Source organism: Poecilia mexicana, unplaced genomic scaffold (assembly GCF_051168715.1).
Source record: "Poecilia mexicana isolate PSO_F unplaced genomic scaffold, ASM5116871v1 scaffold_8, whole genome shotgun sequence".
Lineage (NCBI taxonomy): Eukaryota > Metazoa > Chordata > Actinopteri > Cyprinodontiformes > Poeciliidae > Poecilia > Poecilia mexicana.
Genome location: NW_028263377.1, coordinates 18,863,315 through 18,883,057, shown reverse-complemented (window position 1 = coordinate 18,883,057; position 19,743 = coordinate 18,863,315). Strand labels below are relative to the sequence as shown.

At 37.9% G+C, this 19,743-nt stretch overlaps 4 protein-coding genes across 5 annotated transcripts in view; 3 read left to right on the top strand and 1 right to left on the bottom strand.

Moving 5' to 3' along the window:
* Positions 1-4,893, top strand: part of notch3 (notch receptor 3) — a 29,094-nt gene extending 24,201 nt beyond the window's left edge. Inside the window, exons 29-33 of the mRNA XM_014983386.2 lie at positions 55-223; positions 358-662; positions 784-931; positions 1,027-1,124; positions 1,221-4,893. Of these exons, the coding sequence (XP_014838872.2) occupies positions 55-223; positions 358-662; positions 784-931; positions 1,027-1,124; positions 1,221-2,693 (2,193 nt within the window). The 3' untranslated portion in view covers positions 2,694-4,893. The remainder of the gene's footprint in view (positions 1-54; positions 224-357; positions 663-783; positions 932-1,026; positions 1,125-1,220) is intronic.
* A 1,220-nt stretch (positions 4,894-6,113) lies between these two features.
* Positions 6,114-9,454, bottom strand: LOC106915653 (retinol dehydrogenase 8). Of its 2 annotated transcripts, XM_014983384.2 has the most exons (7): positions 9,106-9,454; positions 7,829-7,953; positions 7,564-7,725; positions 7,299-7,478; positions 7,121-7,214; positions 6,788-6,971; positions 6,114-6,667 (listed from the first exon to the last, which is right to left on the bottom strand). In XM_014983384.2, the coding sequence occupies exons 2-7, from the start codon at positions 7,923-7,925 to the stop codon at positions 6,458-6,460; spliced, it is 927 nt and encodes a 308-aa protein (XP_014838870.2). In that variant the 5' UTR covers positions 7,926-7,953; positions 9,106-9,454; the 3' UTR covers positions 6,114-6,457. The 2 variants fall into 2 exon arrangements, with proteins under 2 accessions (XP_014838870.2, XP_087863748.1); XM_088007622.1 differs by lacking the exon at positions 9,106-9,454 and having other exon boundaries at positions 7,829-8,108.
* Positions 9,455-12,693: 3,239 nt separating this feature from the next.
* soul5 (heme-binding protein soul5) lies at positions 12,694-14,618 on the top strand. The gene is made up of 7 exons (XM_014983383.2): positions 12,694-12,801; positions 12,892-12,951; positions 13,068-13,149; positions 13,345-13,465; positions 13,882-14,018; positions 14,103-14,266; positions 14,360-14,618. Coding segments are annotated over exons 1-7 (657 nt in total). The 5' UTR covers positions 12,694-12,799; the 3' UTR covers positions 14,451-14,618.
* Positions 14,619-15,886: 1,268 nt separating this feature from the next.
* nr5a5 (nuclear receptor subfamily 5, group A, member 5) lies at positions 15,887-19,674 on the top strand. Its single transcript, XM_014983381.2, has 7 exons — positions 15,887-16,305; positions 16,722-16,837; positions 16,939-17,080; positions 17,875-18,596; positions 18,700-18,819; positions 18,910-19,057; positions 19,193-19,674. The coding sequence occupies exons 1-7, from the start codon at positions 16,206-16,208 to the stop codon at positions 19,438-19,440; spliced, it is 1,596 nt and encodes a 531-aa protein (XP_014838867.2). The 5' UTR covers positions 15,887-16,205; the 3' UTR covers positions 19,441-19,674.
* Positions 19,675-19,743: the final 69 nt, after the last annotated feature.

Sequence of the window (19,743 nt, the reverse complement as noted above, 5' to 3'; positions counted from 1 at the left end):
TTAAATTGATGCTAGTGCGAGAATTTATATTAGCAAATTTCTATATAAATTCAGGTTGAGGAGCCAAGCATGCTCTCAGACAGCGAAGATGCAGTGGACTGCAGACAGTGGACCCAGCACCATCTCGTAGCTGCAGACATCCGTGTACCACCCACAATAGCCCTCACACCACCTCAAGGAGAATTTGAAAGTGACTGCATGGACGTTAATGTCCGAGGCCCAGGTTGGTGTAGAAGTTTAATTTTAGGGTGAAAGCTGTCTTTTGACAATACATTTTAATCTTTCTTCACCAATCATGGTGGTGGTCACTTGAAATGACTAACTTTTTTTTTTTTTTTTCACTTGTCCACATCCCAGATGGTTTTACACCTCTGATGCTGGCATCATTCTGTGGAGGCGGCCTAGAGCCTGAGGTGACAGAGGAGGAGGAGAGTGAAGAGTGCTCTGCCAACATTATCTCTGACTTAATCTACCAGGGTGCGTCGCTTGCTGCACAAACAGACCGTACCGGTGAGACAGCACTCCACTTGGCTGCTCGCTATGCACGTGCTGATGCTGCAAAGCGCCTGCTGGATGCCGGAGCAGACGCCAATGCTCAAGACAACACGGGGCGAACACCGCTACATGCTGCTGTGGCTGCAGATGCACAGGGTGTCTTCCAGGTAATCGATTATTAGGACGTTGTGTTCGTTTATGACATTAGCAGTATAAAGACTTTTAACTCTCCCAAAATGTATGGTATAACTATAAAGGTTTTTTTTCCCGTTCTTTCCACTCATTTAGATTTTGATTCGAAATCGCGCCACTGATCTGGACTCCCGTATGTACGATGGCTCTACTGCTCTAATCCTGGCTGCGCGACTGGCAGTGGAAGGCATGGTTGAGGAACTCATTACATGCCATGCAGATGTCAATGCAGTCGATGAATTGGGTAAGTCTCAGATCTCCAAATCATTTGGTTTAAATTCATGATAATACTTAAGCAAAACCAAAATATTTCATCCTAATGGTTGACGTCTCTTCTAGGTAAATCTGCTTTGCACTGGGCTGCAGCTGTAAATAATGTAGATGCAACTATTGCTCTGCTGAAAAATGGCGCCAACAAAGATATGCAAGATCTCAAGGTAATTTTAAAAACACAAGCACGGAATCCATACATGATGCATATGTCTGTATTTGAGAGCTTGTTAATTTTTATGTGCTTTCTGTCTGTTTTTCAGGAGGAGACCCCTCTGTTCCTTGCAGCCCGCGAAGGAAGTTGTGAGGCAGTGAAGGTGCTGCTCGCTCACTTTGCAAACAGAGAAATTACAGACCACATGGACAGGCTGCCGAGAGACATTGCTCTAGAGCGTATGCACCACGATATTGTACAACTTCTTGATGAATACAACACAGTGAGGAGTCCCCAGAGTCATGGAGCAGCTGGACACCAACTCGCAGGAGGCCACACTCTGTCTCCTCTCATGTGCCCTCCCAGTGCCTTCCTCCCTAGTCTGAAGAACACCCCTCAGAGCAAGAAGAACCGCCGGCCTGGGGCCAAAGGTTCCAGCCTTGGAGCCCAGCATGCTGCAAGTCTCAAGGAGTCAGTAAAGGCTCGCAATAAGAAGCTAAGTCTGGACATGCAGAGTGCCTTATTGGATAGCTCGGTTACTCTGTCCCCAGTGGACTCCCTAGACTCACCGCACGGGGGAGCTAGCAATGCTGGCTACATCACCAATCCAACGTCACCTGTTGCCATGCAGTCACCAGGCCTTTTCCATTCCTCCATGTCTGTTCCAAACACCCCAATGGTTCACAGTAGCATGTTGGAAGGAGGGGGCCCATTTGCTGTATCTCTTGCCCAAATTAATGACATTGGAGCGGGAGCAATGTCCATGCAGGGCCGTGTCTCTATGGCGTCAGATGTCAACCACGGCTATGTGCTGAGTTCTGGCCAGCTGGGGATCAACATGGGCATGGTCAGTCCTGTCAGTGTGCCGTTTGACTGGCACAGTCGCATGCCTCCATCCTCTCAGTGTGGTCAGCAGGTTGTGAATATTGTGCAGAGTAGTCAAGCAGGCATGCATGTCCAGAGCCCAGCCATGCAGCAGCAGAACATGCTGATGCACCAACAGCAGCTCTACCGCAGTCCAATGCTGCAGCCCACACCGGTTACCTCCACACCGACCATCAGCCCAGTGAAGCTGCCTTCCATTGCAGAGCAACAGCAGCTCATTAATCACAACATCACCAACCAGCCAAGCATGGGTCCTATGGGAACGTCCACTCCATCTACCCCACAAACCTCGCAGCCTCCACCATCATTCTTCCAGCAACATCAGCAGCAGCTGCCTCAGCAGTCCTCTCAGCCTCCTGTTCAGCCCACCCAAGGAGCAGCAGCAGCCCAGCCAGCTCAGGTCCTTTCCTCCCAGCCGAGTGGTAGCGCTGCAGGGAACGAGGATTACCCAACGCCTCCTTCCCAACACAGTTATTCATCCACATTAGATGCCACACCCAAGCATTTCCACAATTTGCCCAGTGAGCACCCCTATCTGACACCCTCTCCAGAGTCTCCAGAGCACTGGTCCAGTCCCTCTCCCCACTGCGTCTCCGATTGGTCAGATTCCACGCCAAGCCCAGCCGTCGCTGTCCCCAACCAGACCCAAATTACTCAAATCCCAGAGGCCAATGGCAAGATGCAGGTGTTTGCATGAAGGTCATTCGGACTCGACCTGAAAAAGGACCTGGGTTAAAAAGACTGGCTCTTGGGTCTGTCTATGTTTTATCTGTCAGCATGTTTCCAAGATTTTCTTTGGAGTTGGGCTGGCAATATGTGTAAGAGGACCGTCTGCTAGTGAATACGGCAGAGAAATAAAAAAGTAAAGGGAAATGTGTGTTGTCTGAAAAAAACTGCAGACAATTTAATGAAGTAATTCTGTCACGGATGGACTATTTTTGATTCTTAAAAAAAAAAAAGTATATGAAGAAAACCAAGTCTTTAATTTCAAAGACTTAGGGAAACTCTCCAGAAAACTAACAAACATTTAAAAAGTAGAACAGAGGAAAAGTGAATTGTTGAAGGGAATTTGTTTATTTTTATTTATTGTTTTTATCTATCTGAACTGCTCTTTAGTTTTTTTTTCTGTTCTAGCCTCTCATATAGACTGCCACTGTAATGTTAAAATGGTTCTAGCAACGACATTTCAAAAATTGCTCTGCCGTAGTTATGTTTGAGTTGTGGTAAATAGCAAATTTATATATGAGTGTTATGAACAAGAATGTAGATGAGTGTCTTTAAAGCACTTCAACTGACCAGCCTCAAAGGGCAAGTCTTTGTCAAATACATTTGGCATGATTGGATATTTATAATATAAGGGGCATTTAATCGCTGTGAATTTTACATATAATCTTTAAAAAAAAAAAAAAAAAATCAGAGACAATATTAAGTGTGATGCATTTATTTTATATAACTATTCATTGACACTAGAGTATTTGTTGATGGTCTTACTGCCGAGTCTATTACCTTTAGCATTCGTTTTATTTATGCTTCAAAGAAAATGTGTTGGCCTTTAAAAATCAGCCTTTCACTGCCCTTACATTATATTTTTTATTGTTTTATACTCTGTATATTTGTGGAAAAGCATAAATACTTTGTTCTTTGTCAAACATCACTTCAGATGTATTAAGCTATGCTTATATCCGCTGCTATTTTATATCACTCTTTGTTTCAAACATTCCTCTGCTGTTTCTGGCTTTTTTGTGTTTGGACCACCGCCTTAAGGTAACACTAAAAGGTAACCAAACTAGACAACAAAACCTTTTGAAATTGTTGACCCCAATAACCTGAAGTGGACTAAATGGACTATTGCAGCTGAGATCAAGTTGGGAGTGGTGACCAGTGTGGGTGGGGCTGCTGGACTGTGACTGCTGCTGCCCTGTCACTCCTCAGGGAGGTGTTTTATGGCATGCAGAGGAATGATTCCCTTGCATCTACAGTAGATACCACGTCCAGGGCTCACGAAGTTGCGAGCTAGTGAAATAAGAATGGGGGGGGGGGGGGGTGAAACAACACTACTGTGTAGTGTTTATGTTCCGTAATTCTAAGATGAAACTCAAGTCATTTAGCTAACCACTTGTATTATGTCTGAACAAGTATTTTGTTTTTCATATAACCTGGCCATGTAGAACAGGGGGGCTGGGGGGGCGGTCGCCTCTCTATAACATTTTGTGCACATTTCAGACTTTTTGTATCGTAACATTTTAAGAAAGACACTTTGGCATTTTCATTTAATGCTTTTTGAGCAGAGACAAATTAGCTCATCACTTCTAGTTATTGTTTTTACGGTGACAATGCCTAAACACTGCGTCTAGTTGAGTTATCAGTTGAGTTTATTTTTGTTTTCCTATTTTATCTTGTTCATTATAGAACCAGGTGCTGGTCTCTCAGACCTGGGAAAGTGTTGATTTTCACAGTCCAGTTTGCATCTTATTTGCAGGTGAAAATGTTTGGTTTGTCTGTTTTTTTCTAATTTTCTGGTCTTAAAATTTTCCTGCCAGGTCACACTAAGTGTTTTGTGCATTCACCATTTCAGTTACAAAATTTCAGTTGCAGATTGTAAATATTGTTTGTTTTGGGTAGATCGTTGCTTAAGAAGTCTTATTTTCCTAAAGTGATTGTTATGTACTAAAAAGACAGAAATAAAGTGTATTTCATTTAGCATTATTTGAAACTGAGACTAATGAATATTTTTTTAGCAATCTTGTTACAACAGCACATGTTGATATATCCTCAGTTTATTCCTACAATTGTTCAAAAGTAGTTTAAAGTCACTGTCAACATTTCTCAGCAGTTTTTCTTTTCTTTTTTTATCAAACTTGTTAAATATATTTGTAATAAAAAATACAGGGAACTAATTTTCAGTACATTATTATTATTATTATTATTATTATTTGTTTTTAGCCGTGTGTTTCAGCAGTGTGTTTATATCACACTAATATACAGAGCAGCTGTTCTGAATGACAAGTTCAGATCTGTCATATTCCCAAGGTATTAATGATAATCTTAAAGGGATTAACTTTAACTTATTTCCAGATAATATCCTAAACATTTTCCAATCAGACACTGATCAGGTTTAACCTGTGCTCAGTCAAGTAGTAGAAACTACCAAACACAGCTATTTGGTATAACTTCAGCATGCATGTATAATTTATTACTGCCAAAGTCAAAACTGGGTGATATTGTCAATGTAAAAGCTGTTCTTTAAATATAGTGTAAAGATGAGACCAACCATGTGTCAGCACACTGATATTGGCTCAATGGATTCTTCACAGAGGTAATTATAACCAGGATGAGACAGAGATTACTTCACTTAGTCGCGCTGGAAGATAAATGCCATAGACCTTTGTCCTGTTTAAAGTAAAGGCTTAATCTATTTTCTTTCAAATGTAACACATTGCTAACATTGTAAAACTTTCCTCTGTGCATTCACATATTTTATGTAAAAAAAAAAAATTATTGAGAAAACACACAATGGAAACTCTCATCCAGATTTAGACTCAGATTGAAAATGTGCTGACCTACATTTTAGAAATGATCTAAACAATCCTCAAGCCATCTGAGAGAAATACAAATTTTATCACCGTAAACTGATCTGACATAATGTAAGAATAACTGTGTGGAAATTATATTTCAAGCGAAATTATTCTTTATGTCCCAGAAAGAACCTTTCTAAGAATTTAACTCCATGATGGTCCACATATATAGAGAGATAAGTATATTTTTAATATATTGACCTTTTCTTTTGCTAAAATTTTTACTTTTAATTTTAAAAAATTGTTTTTTTCTTAATTCTAGACTTATCTTGTGCCTTTTTGTACCACTTTTATTTACCTTTGAAGTCATTTTTTAATGGTACAGAAATTAAACTAATTAACTTCAGAACTTCTTTTTTTTTTAAGTCATGAACCAGGGTTTAAATTAAGCATCAATAAATGTTCTGTAGACAAAAGCAATGTCTGAATCAATTGTGATTAAAGTAGTTTTTACTTTAAATACTAAAATAAAATGGCAATATATACTGAAGGAATTTCATCAACTTTGATAAGAACTTAATAAATGTCTTTAAAATAAGGACCAGTTTTCAAGATATAATTTATTAATGCAATAACATAAAATAGGAATATTTAAATAGACATAATTTGACAGAAGCATATAATAGACAGTGCAGTTTTTAAAAGTATAGAACAATTTCTTCTATCAGGCTTTGAAGGGTTAAAAAAAAACACCTGAGTTTCTAATGACCAAAATCAAACCAATAAATTTAAAGGATCACATACATCCAGTCTATATCTTCAAAAAAAAAAAAGAAAAATCATTAAATCCTCTTCTAAGGGTAACAAAGCTAACAAAAGATTTATTTGTTTACAAGAATAACTGCAGTAACCCTAATCAACTATTGCATCTACTTCCATTAAATTATTATTTGTTCCCCTTCCTCCGATTCATCATGCGCAGAATCCCCAAGGTGGCGTTAAAAACAGCGTCATGTTTAAAGATCATTTTATAGAAAGCTTCCAGAGGAAGTCTGCCAGTGGGATCTGCATGCTTTAGTGCAGTCATGGGCATGTACAGTCGGTTGGTCTGGTGCCGTAGAGGAGGCTCCTTGGCTGTAATCACTTTATGTGTTTGCTAAACAGTGAGAAAAGAACAAAACATTGCATCAAAAGGAGTCTTCTGGTTATGCATTTTAACTGAAAAGGAAATGTGTTACCTTTAATTCTCAGATTTAAGGACACTGTCACTACTTGCCTCGGCCACATCCTCTGGTGTCTGGCCTAAAGTTGTGAAGACCTTCCTAGAGTATGGAAGATAAATGTCACGGAAGATCCTGGCCGTCTCCTCGTCTGTCTCAGACAGATCTGTGTTCTCTGCATCCTCATACACTTTTCTTTCAAACTCTGTCATCACAGGACCAGGTTCCACCAGTGTAGTCCTAGGAAAACAAAAGTACGTAAATCTAAAAGCGATGCATTTGCTGAGCTGTAAATTCTTACCAATGTAGACTTTTAGATAGCTAAAGTTTTACTTGGGGACTAGAGCTGCATTTTTAAAAATGTTCATTTGTTCGGGACATGTAATCACTTGATGTTGAATTTCATTGCTTGCACTGCCAGACTTTCACAAAATCCTTCCACAGCAAACTTGGACGCAGAGTAGATGTCGTTGAACAGAAGTCCTTTGTGGAAACATTGGGAGAACATCAAAGTGTTTTACAATTATTATGTTTGTCTGAAATTGAGCTCATTAAAATAAAACCCACCTTGTATCCCCATGACACTGCTCATCACCACGATATGGCCACTCTGCCTTTGCTTCATGTCTGGCAGCACCTCTTTCACCAATCGCACCAGGCCAAAGAAGTTGACTTCAAAGAGTTCTTTCATTGAGGTAATACTTTGGCACTCCAGTGGTCCAATCATGCCAATGCCCGCATTGTTCACTACAACAATGAAATATTCTCTTTTAATAATGTTTGCTTGTTAAGTGAAATTTATTTTGAATAATCCTATGCAAAGGAAACAGACCGAGGACATCCACTTGTCGGTTGGGGATGCTGTTGATGCACTCTTTAATGGATTCTTCACAGCAGGCATCCAACTTTTGGATCACCAGGGTTTTATTTAATAAATCACCTGCTGCTTTTTCCAAAGGGCCACGTTTCTCAAGATCCCTCATTGTGGCAACTACTGGCTCAGACAAACACACAGTATGTCACTCACTTTGATTACTTATTATCTACTGGATACTGAATTTTTTTTTAAGGTGCAGCAAAGAACATCAACAGCTTACCTTTAAACCGTTTGGTCTCATCCTTGGCCAAGCGTACTGCCACAGCCAAGCCAATACCAGAGGAGCAACCAGTAACCAGCACTCTCCTGCTCCCCATGGTGGCGACCTCAAGACTTACTAGTGGACTATAATAATAATTTTAAAAAAGATCAAATATCTTTACTACACTGTTATGGCTTTCTTGTGTTTCAAGGTGTGATAAGCCACATTTACTTAAATCTAATGGTGTTTTCCCTGTGCTCAAAGTGAGTCAGAGTCTACCACGGCCATGTTTGCATAGTATATTTTAAGTATATCAATCACTATCCCTATATAATATCTAATATTTCTAGATCGTTGCATAATAAGGCTATAAAGATGCCACAGGTTGGGCCAATAACCCCTTTCATATTAAAAAAAAAGACTAGAAAGTTCGCTGAGGTAAACAAACAAAAGAAAAGCAAACTCATTCAAATAGCAATAGTAGTTTTTAAAGTAAAAACTAAAGAAATATCATCCAATTTTAAATCACAGTAGTTACAAAATGTCCATGACAACAAGATAATTATGCTGTACGTAATTACCTTGAGAAGAAATACTAAAATGTTTTTCTTCAAAAGGGAAAAGCTGTATTTTTAGTTGTAATAGGATTAAATATGGTACAGGATAGAAATAGGTATAATATAGTATACTGCATAATGACAGTTTAAAACATAGTTTATTGTGAAATAAATAGCTGTTCTTTGAAATAAGACAATACATTTTTTTAAAAATCACAGACAACTTGGACTTGATCCAGTTTAAAAGCTGTTGTGAAGTATATTGGTTTGTCCGACCTGGATGTTCTTTCTGATATTAAAGACGTTCTACTGGTACAGTTTATATTATTCCTATCACAATCTAAATTTACCTGAGAAAGGTTTTACCACAAGGTGTTTAAAATCTTTTACAACTTAAGAATATTCCAGTTCAGATTTTACCTAAGGATTCTGAGTAGCCCTCTAGATTTTTGATTTCACTCCTCTGAACCTGCTGCAGTCATCTACATAACATAGTTAACAATAGAATAAAAAAAAACTATTTTAGTCATGCTGTGTAGGTTTTAAACTGAATCTAGAGTCTGCAAACAAGAAGTAGAAAAGCTACTTCTTTCTGACATTTAGAAAAGCACAATATCCAAGACCTGCCACTCAATGATCTATGCATAATCTTAAATTACACCAAGGTCACTATCTGCTAAATCTTTACAAAAGACTCTATATTGAGGCAGATGTGTTTGTTTTCCACACGGTACCCACCTGCGGAGCGAGCTGTTTGGTCCTCACTGACGTGGAAAACAGTTTGTCAACAGTGCATCGATGAATTGCTGCAAAAACAATGAACAACATAACGAAGTCTCAAATGTCGGGACAGGCAGCTAAAGTCTCAGGGATTACTCAAGCGGCCATGTATTATGGGAGTTGTAGTTTTTCGGTTTACTCCAAATACACAAACTGTAGGACCATTTATATTGCTGCTGTTGTTTTTTGTTCTTGGTGGGTATGTTCTACCCTGAATTACTCACTGCGTCTCTTATATGTATATTTCTTTTTTATATCCTTCAACATTTCGTGGAATTTTATTTAAAGACTACGCCTACACATGAAATGCAGTTTTTACCCAGTTAAATTTCTGAAGAAAAAAATAATCGTCATGTCCAATATATTTCTAAATGTCTAACAATGTATATTATATAAAATAAAAAAATAATAAAAAAAGACACCGCTCTAGTTTTAACTAAGTCTTGCAGTTTTTGTTTTGGCCTCTGGAGGGCAGACTCGTCACTCTAATATTCTGTTCAACAATCAGCATGAATGAAACATAATTATCTTTTGGGTCAGAAAGAGTGATGGCTCCCACACTTCCAGTTAATGGTAGTACGTTTTCCTAAAACATGAATCATTTATTGCATCTCGAGATACATTATTTTTATAGCAGCTTTGAGCAAGAATACAAATGATTTAGAGCAAAAATGTGAAATTTGGAGCGGTGAAATCCAATTAGACATTTGAAATAGTAAAAAAAAAAAAAAAAAACAAGAGTCCAAACGAGTGATATGCACCTATATGTCAGGATTTAAAAAAAGAGCCAATTTTCAAAAGTAATATTATTTGTAAATACTGTAATAAGTAATTAATATTTTGGTTCATCCACACCCCGTCAATCCACGAAAATGTAAAGCTAGTTTTACTAACAGCAGCACCAAAAGTTTCACTTTTGTGGCATATCAGTCTTGGTGGTTCCTGTGATGTTCCTTAGTATCATCTGAGAATGATAGCTAGAGTCATTTGTCATACATTTGCAAAATGATGATAATGATTAATATCTAGTCCTTTCATACTCTTGTTTGAAATGATCATGTTGTTTTCCAATGTTTTGTTTAAATCTACAATTCTTTTCAGAGCTTCACTGCGTTCCTTGTGCCTTCCCGTTGTTTTGAGAATTGTTCAGCTTATTGCGTGCTATCAAACAAATCATTTTATTGTTGGCAAAGAGGAGCTACCAGCTACTGATTATCACATTATCACAACGAGAAGTTAACTGGCCTTGAACTGGTTGAGGTGAATAAATAATGTATAATCAGCTTTTCATGCTTCTGTAGTAACTAGAGCAAAATCCACAATAATTTCTAATTTGATAGCTCCCACTTCTTTGTTTCAATTCAAATTATGGAATAATAAGAACTCTTGACTCAAAACATTTATTCAAAGCCCAAAGTAAAATTAGTTTAACAAACATAAAAATAGATGTGTGTTTTACAGATGAAACTGAAATAAATAATTTCAGGGTCCATTTAATCACACAGACGTGTTAAGGTAAAATAAAGCTCTCATCCTAAAACTCATACAGAGGAACGTAATAATAATGAGTCAGCTTCACTGCTCCCTTAAAGCCAAAACAATCCAGTAACTTACACAACCACCACGTTACATGACATTACTGATTCCTTTTTATTCTTTCATTTGTTATATAAGGATGCATCTTGTTCTTATGAGGAAAATAAAAAAAAAAACTGTCAATTTTTTTTTGCAACAGTGGGAGGGTTTCATTTTACTCCAATCCTTTTTCTCAGTGACAAAAGAAAAATCGTTCACATCTGTTTGACTTGTTATATAACCTCTACATGCTCGCACCATTATGCAATTGGAACTGTTTTCTTTTTTTCATGATTAATGGCAGAGCATTCTGTTAGACAAAGCAGCATATTTATCTGAATTGTCTGTTTAACAGCTTAGTGTCTGTGTCAAAAGTTTTCAAATCCTTTTCTGCTCCTGAAATAATTTTGAATCAAGGAAAAAATAATTCTGTTGCTGAAACTTAAAACTTTTTTCCTAATAAAGTAAAAAGCTTGATTGTATCACCCTGCCTGGTAATCATTTAATTTCAATTGTTCTTTTTTTAAGAGGTTTATTTTTTTGTTTGTTTTTTGAGTGAAAAGTTAATGTGGTCATGTGCATTCCTTTGAAGCACCCACACTTTTTTATGACTGAAAGACTGCACATTCACAACACAACCAGTTCTGCTGACTGAGTAGATTTTCGTCAGCGTTATGAAACTTGAAAAACTAGGTGACACTTTTTAAATGTATCACCTTTATTAATGTGATATTTATTGTATTTTCTGTTAAATGTTACATCATAGTTTTTTTTATCCATTACACTGTCTGTATAACTTTACTCCTTGAGAATGCGAAAAGATTAATTCTTCATAAAATCCCGATATTGATGGACAATTCTTAGTATCCTCCTCATGAAACAACTGAGTGTCTTAAGTCAGAGCTTTCAAATGGTTTCTGCAACACTGACCACTACAGGAGACATATATAATATGTGAGCATATATAATAACTCTGAAGAAAATTGTCTAGAGTTATAACAACATTTAATTTCTGTCTGGTGATTGATAAAGTATTTTGAACTGAGTTGAATGCAGAGGGTGTGACTGAACATTCTGTCTCCCAGCCCAGATCAGGTGTCATCTGAGGACAAAACAGGTATCGTGAGAGCTTTAAGAAAAGATTTTGTCAATGCCACTAATTCCCTTGGCAGTCCCATTATTTCTCTCCCAGGGAAGTTTTTGTCTGCTTGCTAACCAAATCCAAGGTATTTTTTACATTGTTTCTATGCAATTCATTGATGTGCAAAACTGCGTGTGAACAAGACAATCAGACAAAACACAATGTTCTAACTCGCTCTGATAACAGATGATAGACTATATATTTATTTATCTTAAAGTGTCAATCCAACAAGCTGTGTCCACTCCTTTATGTCTCAGCTGAGGAACAAGAAATGCATATTAGGAAACAATTAAAAACAAAATGAACTCAAATAAAAATAATAAAAAAAATACATTTAAAGATCAAATTTCTGGTTTAGAAAAAAAACAAACAAAATTTTGCTTTTCCATCAGTGATCAACAGCTGAGGGCTACTGCTCGGGGTATTGCTTTTATGTTTCTATATATTTTATTCATTTATTTATTTCAGAACAAAACAAATCAGAAAAGAAAAAGCATGTTTTCTTGTTAGTCCAAAGAGAGAATCATTGTTTCTGATTCAGTAACCCGTCCACCTACATGACTGCACGTATACACATGATGTTACAGTCAAGGTTACAGTTGCTGACCTTTGTGGCCTGTTGTCTGAGGTGAAGCAAAAGAGTTATAATTAAATTATGCAAAATCTATCCTTTGTTATTACATCAGTTGGTGTGACATAAATGCAAGTTTCGCATCTGTATTACACAAAGGCGAGGTTACAGAACACAAGTGAGTATTCCCACATTCTTTTGCCTCTGTAAAGATTTTCTCACATGTTCTGCCTCTCTGTTGTCTGGACTGAATTAGGAGTTCAGGGAGGAGCCTGTTTTCCTTTCATAACCAGAAGGGGATAAATGCTTGCTTTGGGTCGGTACTGTTACTGTTCGAGAAGCTGAGAACTCAACAGTGAGCTGCAATGTAAGTAGACGTTCATTTTGACTTACATTCTCACTGAACAGAAATGCATTGAAGTTCTGAAACAAGCGCTCTACATTTTCTGTGTTTCAGGATTTGTTTTGCAGGTCTCGTGGGTCTTCTGCTGGTTCTAACAGCTGAAGCCAGAGTCGGGTATGAAAAATGATCTTACTGACACTTTCATTCAGCATGTGGTATGAGTAGATGTTACTTTAACATGTCCTCATGGATGCATGCAAGAGAATTTTATGTGTGCTTTGACTTTACAGAGACTCCTCCCAGCTGGAGTTCTGCAATGAGACAGAGCAGTGCCTGCTGTTTGACTCGATTTGCAAGAACTCCATATATGAGGTGAGCATCGGCAAGAACAAATAAAATGAAAATAAAAATGGTTTGTATTTGCATGGAAGTGCCTATTTGTTGTCTAAACCTGCTCATTCTTGAAGGGTTGCTCAGGGGCTAGCACCTATCTCCATCAGCATTCGAGGGAGAACATTCCTGAGAACGGCACAAAAGAATTGCATTAATAATAATAATAATTTTCAGGTGCGGCATTATGACTCCGTGAAATGGGTTACGACTAATTACACCAGCTTCGCTATGGAATTTATGATGGTACCGGCATTTTGGAGGTTGTACAAGTACATCACCGGAGAAAATGAAGCAAGTTAGTATGTGATTTGATGCTACCATTTTTTTCACTCACTTCTTTTTTTTTTACAACTATTTTTGTGAAAACAAAAATACATTTAGCAAATGAAATTCCACACAATGTGACCTATAAACACAAACACAACTGCAATACTGTTTGTATAATATAAACCAAAGAGCAGACTTTAATAGCACGTAGAAAAATATTGTTCTGAATTCTTCACTGTCTTTCATTCAAAACTTGACTTCCAATTAAAAAAAAAAGGTAATTGTCTTGGTCTTGATTAGTAATACTGAAATATTGTGATCCTATAAATGGTCTCCATCTAAATGTGGAATTTTATTTATCCAATTGTCATGTGTATTGACGGTGTGTACATATTTTCGTTTTGGTACACACATTCTGTTTACAGTATTTCTGTTCCCTTGCAGACCAAAAAATCCCTATGACTGCTCCAGTTGTGATGGGATTGCCTGAAAAGAGCATTTTTAGGACGGGTGTCATCACAATGAGTTTCTTGCTGCCAGCAGAATATCAGATGGATCCACCAAAACCTACTAACGAATATGTAAGCTTTGATATAAAACTTGAGACTTCTTCTCTGAGATCTGCTTTTGCTTTCCGCAGATAAAACATTCTTGCTAATTTGCAGGTTTATATCCAAGAGACGCCTGCTATGAATGTCTATGTAATCGACTATGACTCCTACATGAGCACCATGTCTGACAACAAGTACTCCCAGAAACTGTTGAAAGCTCTCAACTCTGCCAATGCACAGTACACGAAAGGATTCCACTTCGCAGCTGGATACGACAGGTGATGAAATGATAAGTAGTCCAAATGCTTAAAACAACCCCAGTATGTTGAAGTCATATTCTAATATCTCTGTGTGTTTTTGTGTTCTTGTAGTCCAAAGCCCAAGAAAAAGAGACACTGCGAGGTGTGGTACGTTGTTGAGGGGGATCCAGTGTGTGATCCAGGTCTTCAACCATCTGCATAGTTTACTGAACACAACGTCTGTGCTGTAGCTGAACGTTGCTCAAAATTGAACATAAACCCTGTTTGAACACACAGACAACAAAGCCATTATTATCAGGCTTTTGTACAATTTATTTTGTTTTTGTTTTCATTTTTTGTTGTTGAAAAATAAAGTAGTTTTTTGCAGCAATCATTCTGTTTCTTTATTTATCTATATGTGAATGATAGATCTTTGTACATGTACTATACGTACAATTAAAGCTTTGCACATCTGAGCCAGTAGATGGCACTAATGGCAACTAAATCTTGAAAGAGCTTGGCCAATTGTATGAAATCTATGTATATGCTACCTCAAAGTAAACATGCAGTTTAACATAAGCAGATAATGAACTTAGCATGCAATGTTGTTTAATATTTGAAAGTATCCATGGAAACCATGCACCTTCGCTGCCGTTATGGCTCTACTTTGACGTCATTGTGTGACTGGATCAGTTTGTGGTAATTGTGTTTCAGCTGTATCTTATCACCACTGTCTGGAAGATTAAGATAATACATACAGATTTTTATTACATAACCTGTTGTACACTGCACTGTAATAATGCATGAATTATTTGCAAATTGGGGATTTGTTCAATTTTAGCTAACCGTAAAAAGCAATGGATACATTTTTGAAAACCTCAGTTTATGAATTAACTGCAGTATTATGGGCCTTAGCTTTATTTTTGCAATATTACTACTATGCAGGACAAAATATATACCTTTTATATATTTACCTCAAATAAATAATTGTAGTTTTACATAAATACTTTCAAATGCATTACAGCAGATTGAAGCAGTTATTTTTTCACAAAATTTAAGTGTTTCATGTTCAATAGAAATAAAGAACATACCGCTGGCAGTGCATTAGACAATTATTACCAGGTTGTTGGGGGGGAGGGGGATTGTTGCAGAAATTGATAGCTATGCAACAATTAGACTAATGTTGAGTGTTTTGAATAATAAAAAAAACCAGAAAGGTGGAAAATTATGTATTCATCTGTAAGTGAGCTATTCTATAATGATATTGTGAACGGTAATACATGAACACATTTATCGTCAGTGTTGGTGATATTTAGAAACAACTCCACTTTCACTCTGAAACCCAGTAATAATTATAGAAAAGGAAGAAGCTGAGAATCAAGCAAGCAAGAAGAAAACTGAACCCACATATTGTGCTTTCTTTTTTGCAGTAGCTATTATTAAAATGTTCAAGTTGAACACAATTCGAAGATTTAGTCATTTAATCATCGTTTTTAAAAAAGAATAAATGTTAAAGTGTGTGAGGTGTGCTTTCCACAATTAGCAACCCTTAAAATAGGAAAAAAAAGAGAATCTAAAGTCAAATCTGCATGTTTGTAGTTTAGCAGTGGTCCTGTTTGCTCCTCAATGGACTCTTATCTTATCTGCCGGGATTCAGAATGGTTCAGTGATCCAGAAGTGATTTCACTTCAGTAAGATTCCAGCAGGTGGCTATCTGTCCCCCAGGAAGGGGCCGGCGGGCTAGCTTGCTTGCTGATATACTGACTGGTTAGGAGTGCCAGTCAGGAGAGGTTTTATGACACCCACTATGGACCAAAGTCCAAATGTGGGCCTCCAACAGTTGTCAGTCCATCAGAGCTGTTGGGCCTGACCACCACCTGGCTTTTCTCTGGCTCTCCTGCTGTGACTGTCTTGTCTCTTGGTCTTTGCAACAATGAGGATCAAACTAAGCTGACTGTGGCGTTCATGTCCCAAGAAGATGGACATCCCTGGTTATTACGCACAACAGCCCCAGCCTCCTGCCCATTTTTCTGGTAGCCATCCGGAGGATTTGTTAACGCAGGAGGGCTCATCAACATGTGAGTACGGCATGGAATGCAAAGTGAAACTTTTTTCAAATTTGTTAAAACATTTTGTTGGTAATACTTTTTGTGAAATGTACATGTGTTGTTGGCAAGGCAATGACTCCTTCTTGCAGAGAAAAAAAACAACTTTAAAAGACTTTAGATTCAGAAATGTATGTGGGACAGTTTTCATTCACTAGATAGAAATTATGTAAGGGTCATGCATGTTATCAAAGTCGAACAAATCTAGATGAGCGATAAGATACTTTCTGCAGTGGAGGGATGGTCCTGTAGTATTCCTTGTCTGCTCAATAGCTGAGCAATAAACCCCCTTTCATGTGAGCGGTATTGATTTTAATATATTTCCTTGCCCAGAAGTATGTGTCAAAAATCGAGTCACACGTTTTGATGTATCTACTGTCTTTTGGTAGCTCGAGAACAAAAGACTGAGGCAGACAGTCGGTCAGAGTCAGAGGAGAGCTGTCCGGTTTGTGGTGACAAAGTGTCAGGATACCACTATGGACTGCTTACCTGCGAGAGCTGCAAGGTACGGAATAAGTTGTTGATATGTGGTCCTTCTGTGATGATGGGGACCCAGATTTATTTAGGCTTTTTTCCTCCCTCAGACAGTGTTTCTTTCTCACGCAGGGCTTCTTCAAACGCTCAGTGCAGAATAACAAGCATTATACCTGTTCAGAGCAACAACGCTGCCCAATGAACCGGTCCCAAAGAAAACGCTGTCCTTTCTGCCGCTTCCAGAAGTGTCTGGCTGTAGGCATGAAGAAAGAAGGTATATGATCTCTCAACACTTTTGATGTAGTTGTGCTTCTTTGCCACATGCACTGCTGTGAAAAAGCATCATTAGATATCTTCTGCAGGGATTTTATTTGTCACACTTAAATTTTTCATGTCAATTACACTGAAAAGTTATGCAAAAGGTATATTAATTTGCAGTTTTCAAATTAGGATTTTATCTATCAAAGGAAAAATGCCTTCCAAAACCAATACAATTCTTTGTAAAGATATGACTGCCTCTATTATTAAATTATAAATGATTCCACAAAAAAAAAACAACTGACTAACATCTATTGGGCCGATCCGCTGTGCTAGATACCTTATTCTCTCTTAATAATTCAAATTATCATTAGAAATTAGTGCTTTGTATATATCATAGTATTGATATATCTCAATACTATGAGATATATAGTATTGAGATATATTACATATCTCAATACTACATAGTATTGAGGTATATACTATATAGTATATATATTTAGTTTTTATTTAGTGTGACTAAATAAAAACAGAAAAAGAAAAAGAAAATACCTCTTGAAAGGAGGAAATACTATTTTCTTGGGAGTGCAAATGTCCATCTCTTCCTTATGAAACTAAATCATTCTAGAGTTGGCTAAATTAGCAAAATGTCAATAAAAGAAATTTGTAAATGTGTGTCAAATATGATATGTTACTCAACTTATGCCCCCAGTAATGTTTATTTAAATATTTGTATTTATTTATTTTTGCCAAAGATGTTACAAGTGTTGGTGTCAAACCCTTTTAATTATGACTTCTTTCTGCCTTCAGCTGTAAGAGCAGATCGTATGAGAGGTGGCAGGAATAAGTTTGGGCCTCTTTACAGACGCGACAGGCAGATGAAACAACAAAAGGCAAACACAGATCCCTACAGGATTAAGATGGAAACAAGGCAAACGCCTGGTCCCCAATCTCCAAATGACCATCGAATAAGTGGCTCAACAAGCAATACATCGTCTTCAGCTGCTTTTCATCTATCCCACATTATGTATCCGTCTGGGATGGAGCAAAGTTGTCAACCCATGCCTCTGGACTGTACCATGAACAATCATAGAGTGCTATCACCTCCATCCGTGCCTTTCCGTGGACTTTGTTGTGGTTTCCCTGAATACTTGCAGGATAAAGGGGAACCCAGCTTCAGCTACAACCCCGTTCCCACACACTTTTCAGCCCATTCATTCACGCCAACATGCACACCGACATCTTCCCCCTGCTCCACACCAAGCTCAGCTCCTGCTATTTCCCAGGCTGGTACTCAGATAACACCTCCACCAACCACTCCTTCTCCCAGCTTCCTTATCCAGCTCCTGGAGGGTGAACAAGATGAGGGTCAGCTATGCACCAAAGTCTTGGCTAGTCTGCAAAGAGAGCAGGCCAATCGAGGGAAGCATGACTGTCTAAATACATTCAGCATCATGTGCAAAATAGCTGACCAGACTCTGTTTGGACTTGTGGAGTGGGCCAGAAACAGCAATCTCTTTAAAGAGCTCAAGGTGAGGACATTTTTTGCTACACTACCAGTCAGATGCAGGATAATATCTATGCAGTTTCTAGAGTTTTAGTCTTTTACTTTACACACCGTGGTGCTTCTGACAGGTGGACGATCAGATGTCGCTCCTGCAAAGCTGTTGGAGTGAGCTGCTGGTCCTAGACCACCTCTGCAGACAAGTCACTTACGGAAAAGAAGGTTGTATTTATCTGGTCACAGGTCAACAGGTTAAGTATTAGACACTTATCTATACAGATTTAGAGGCATGCTTAATTTCATCACTCACACACTTGTTACTGTGATTTATTGTGATGCAGATTGAAGTGTCAACCATTATGTCCCAGGCTGGAACGACGTTAAGTAGCTTAGTATCAAGAACCCAAGACCTTGTTTTCAAACTTAAGGCACTCCAGTTTGACAGGCACGAGTTTGTCTGTCTTAAATACCTTGTCCTGTTCAATCCAGGTTAGTGTTCTTAATTCAATAGTTGTTAAAGTCAAGTGTTTAACAACTATTGATCTGCCATTAATGCAGTTGCTATTAGTTGTTCAACCCACTTTTTGTGCTTTTTTTTTCTTTTTTTTTATTTAAATGCATCAGATGTGAAGTCAGTCCAGAACCGCAGACAAGTAGAGCAAACTCAGGAGAGGGTGAACAGAGCTCTCATGGAACATACCCAGCAGAGCCACCCGGGACACTCGGACAAGTTTGGGCAGTTGCTTCTTCGGCTCCCAGAAGTGCGCAGCATTAGCTTGCAAGTTGAGGACTATTTGTACCAGCGCCACCTTCTTGGAGATTTACCCTGCAACTCTCTACTTGCGGAGATGCTGCACGCTAAGCACAACTAGGAGGTGTTGAAGTTTGAAAAATTATCACCTTCAAAGATGTTCTAAGATGAAGATGGGTCATGCTATGAGGTTTCTTTATCAGTGTTAAATTAGGACCCAAGTGTCATCTTATTTCATGTAAACAGGAAAAGCTAAACTGTTCAACAAAAGTAATAAAATACATTCAGTAGTCAAGCAATTTTGTGTCTAATAACTTTTGTAAATATAAAATAAAAAACATGTTATTCACTCTCACTCTGCAGTATATCTTTTCAAAGAAGGTCTCCAGTCCACATGCAAATTCTAAAACATGCATATGAGGGG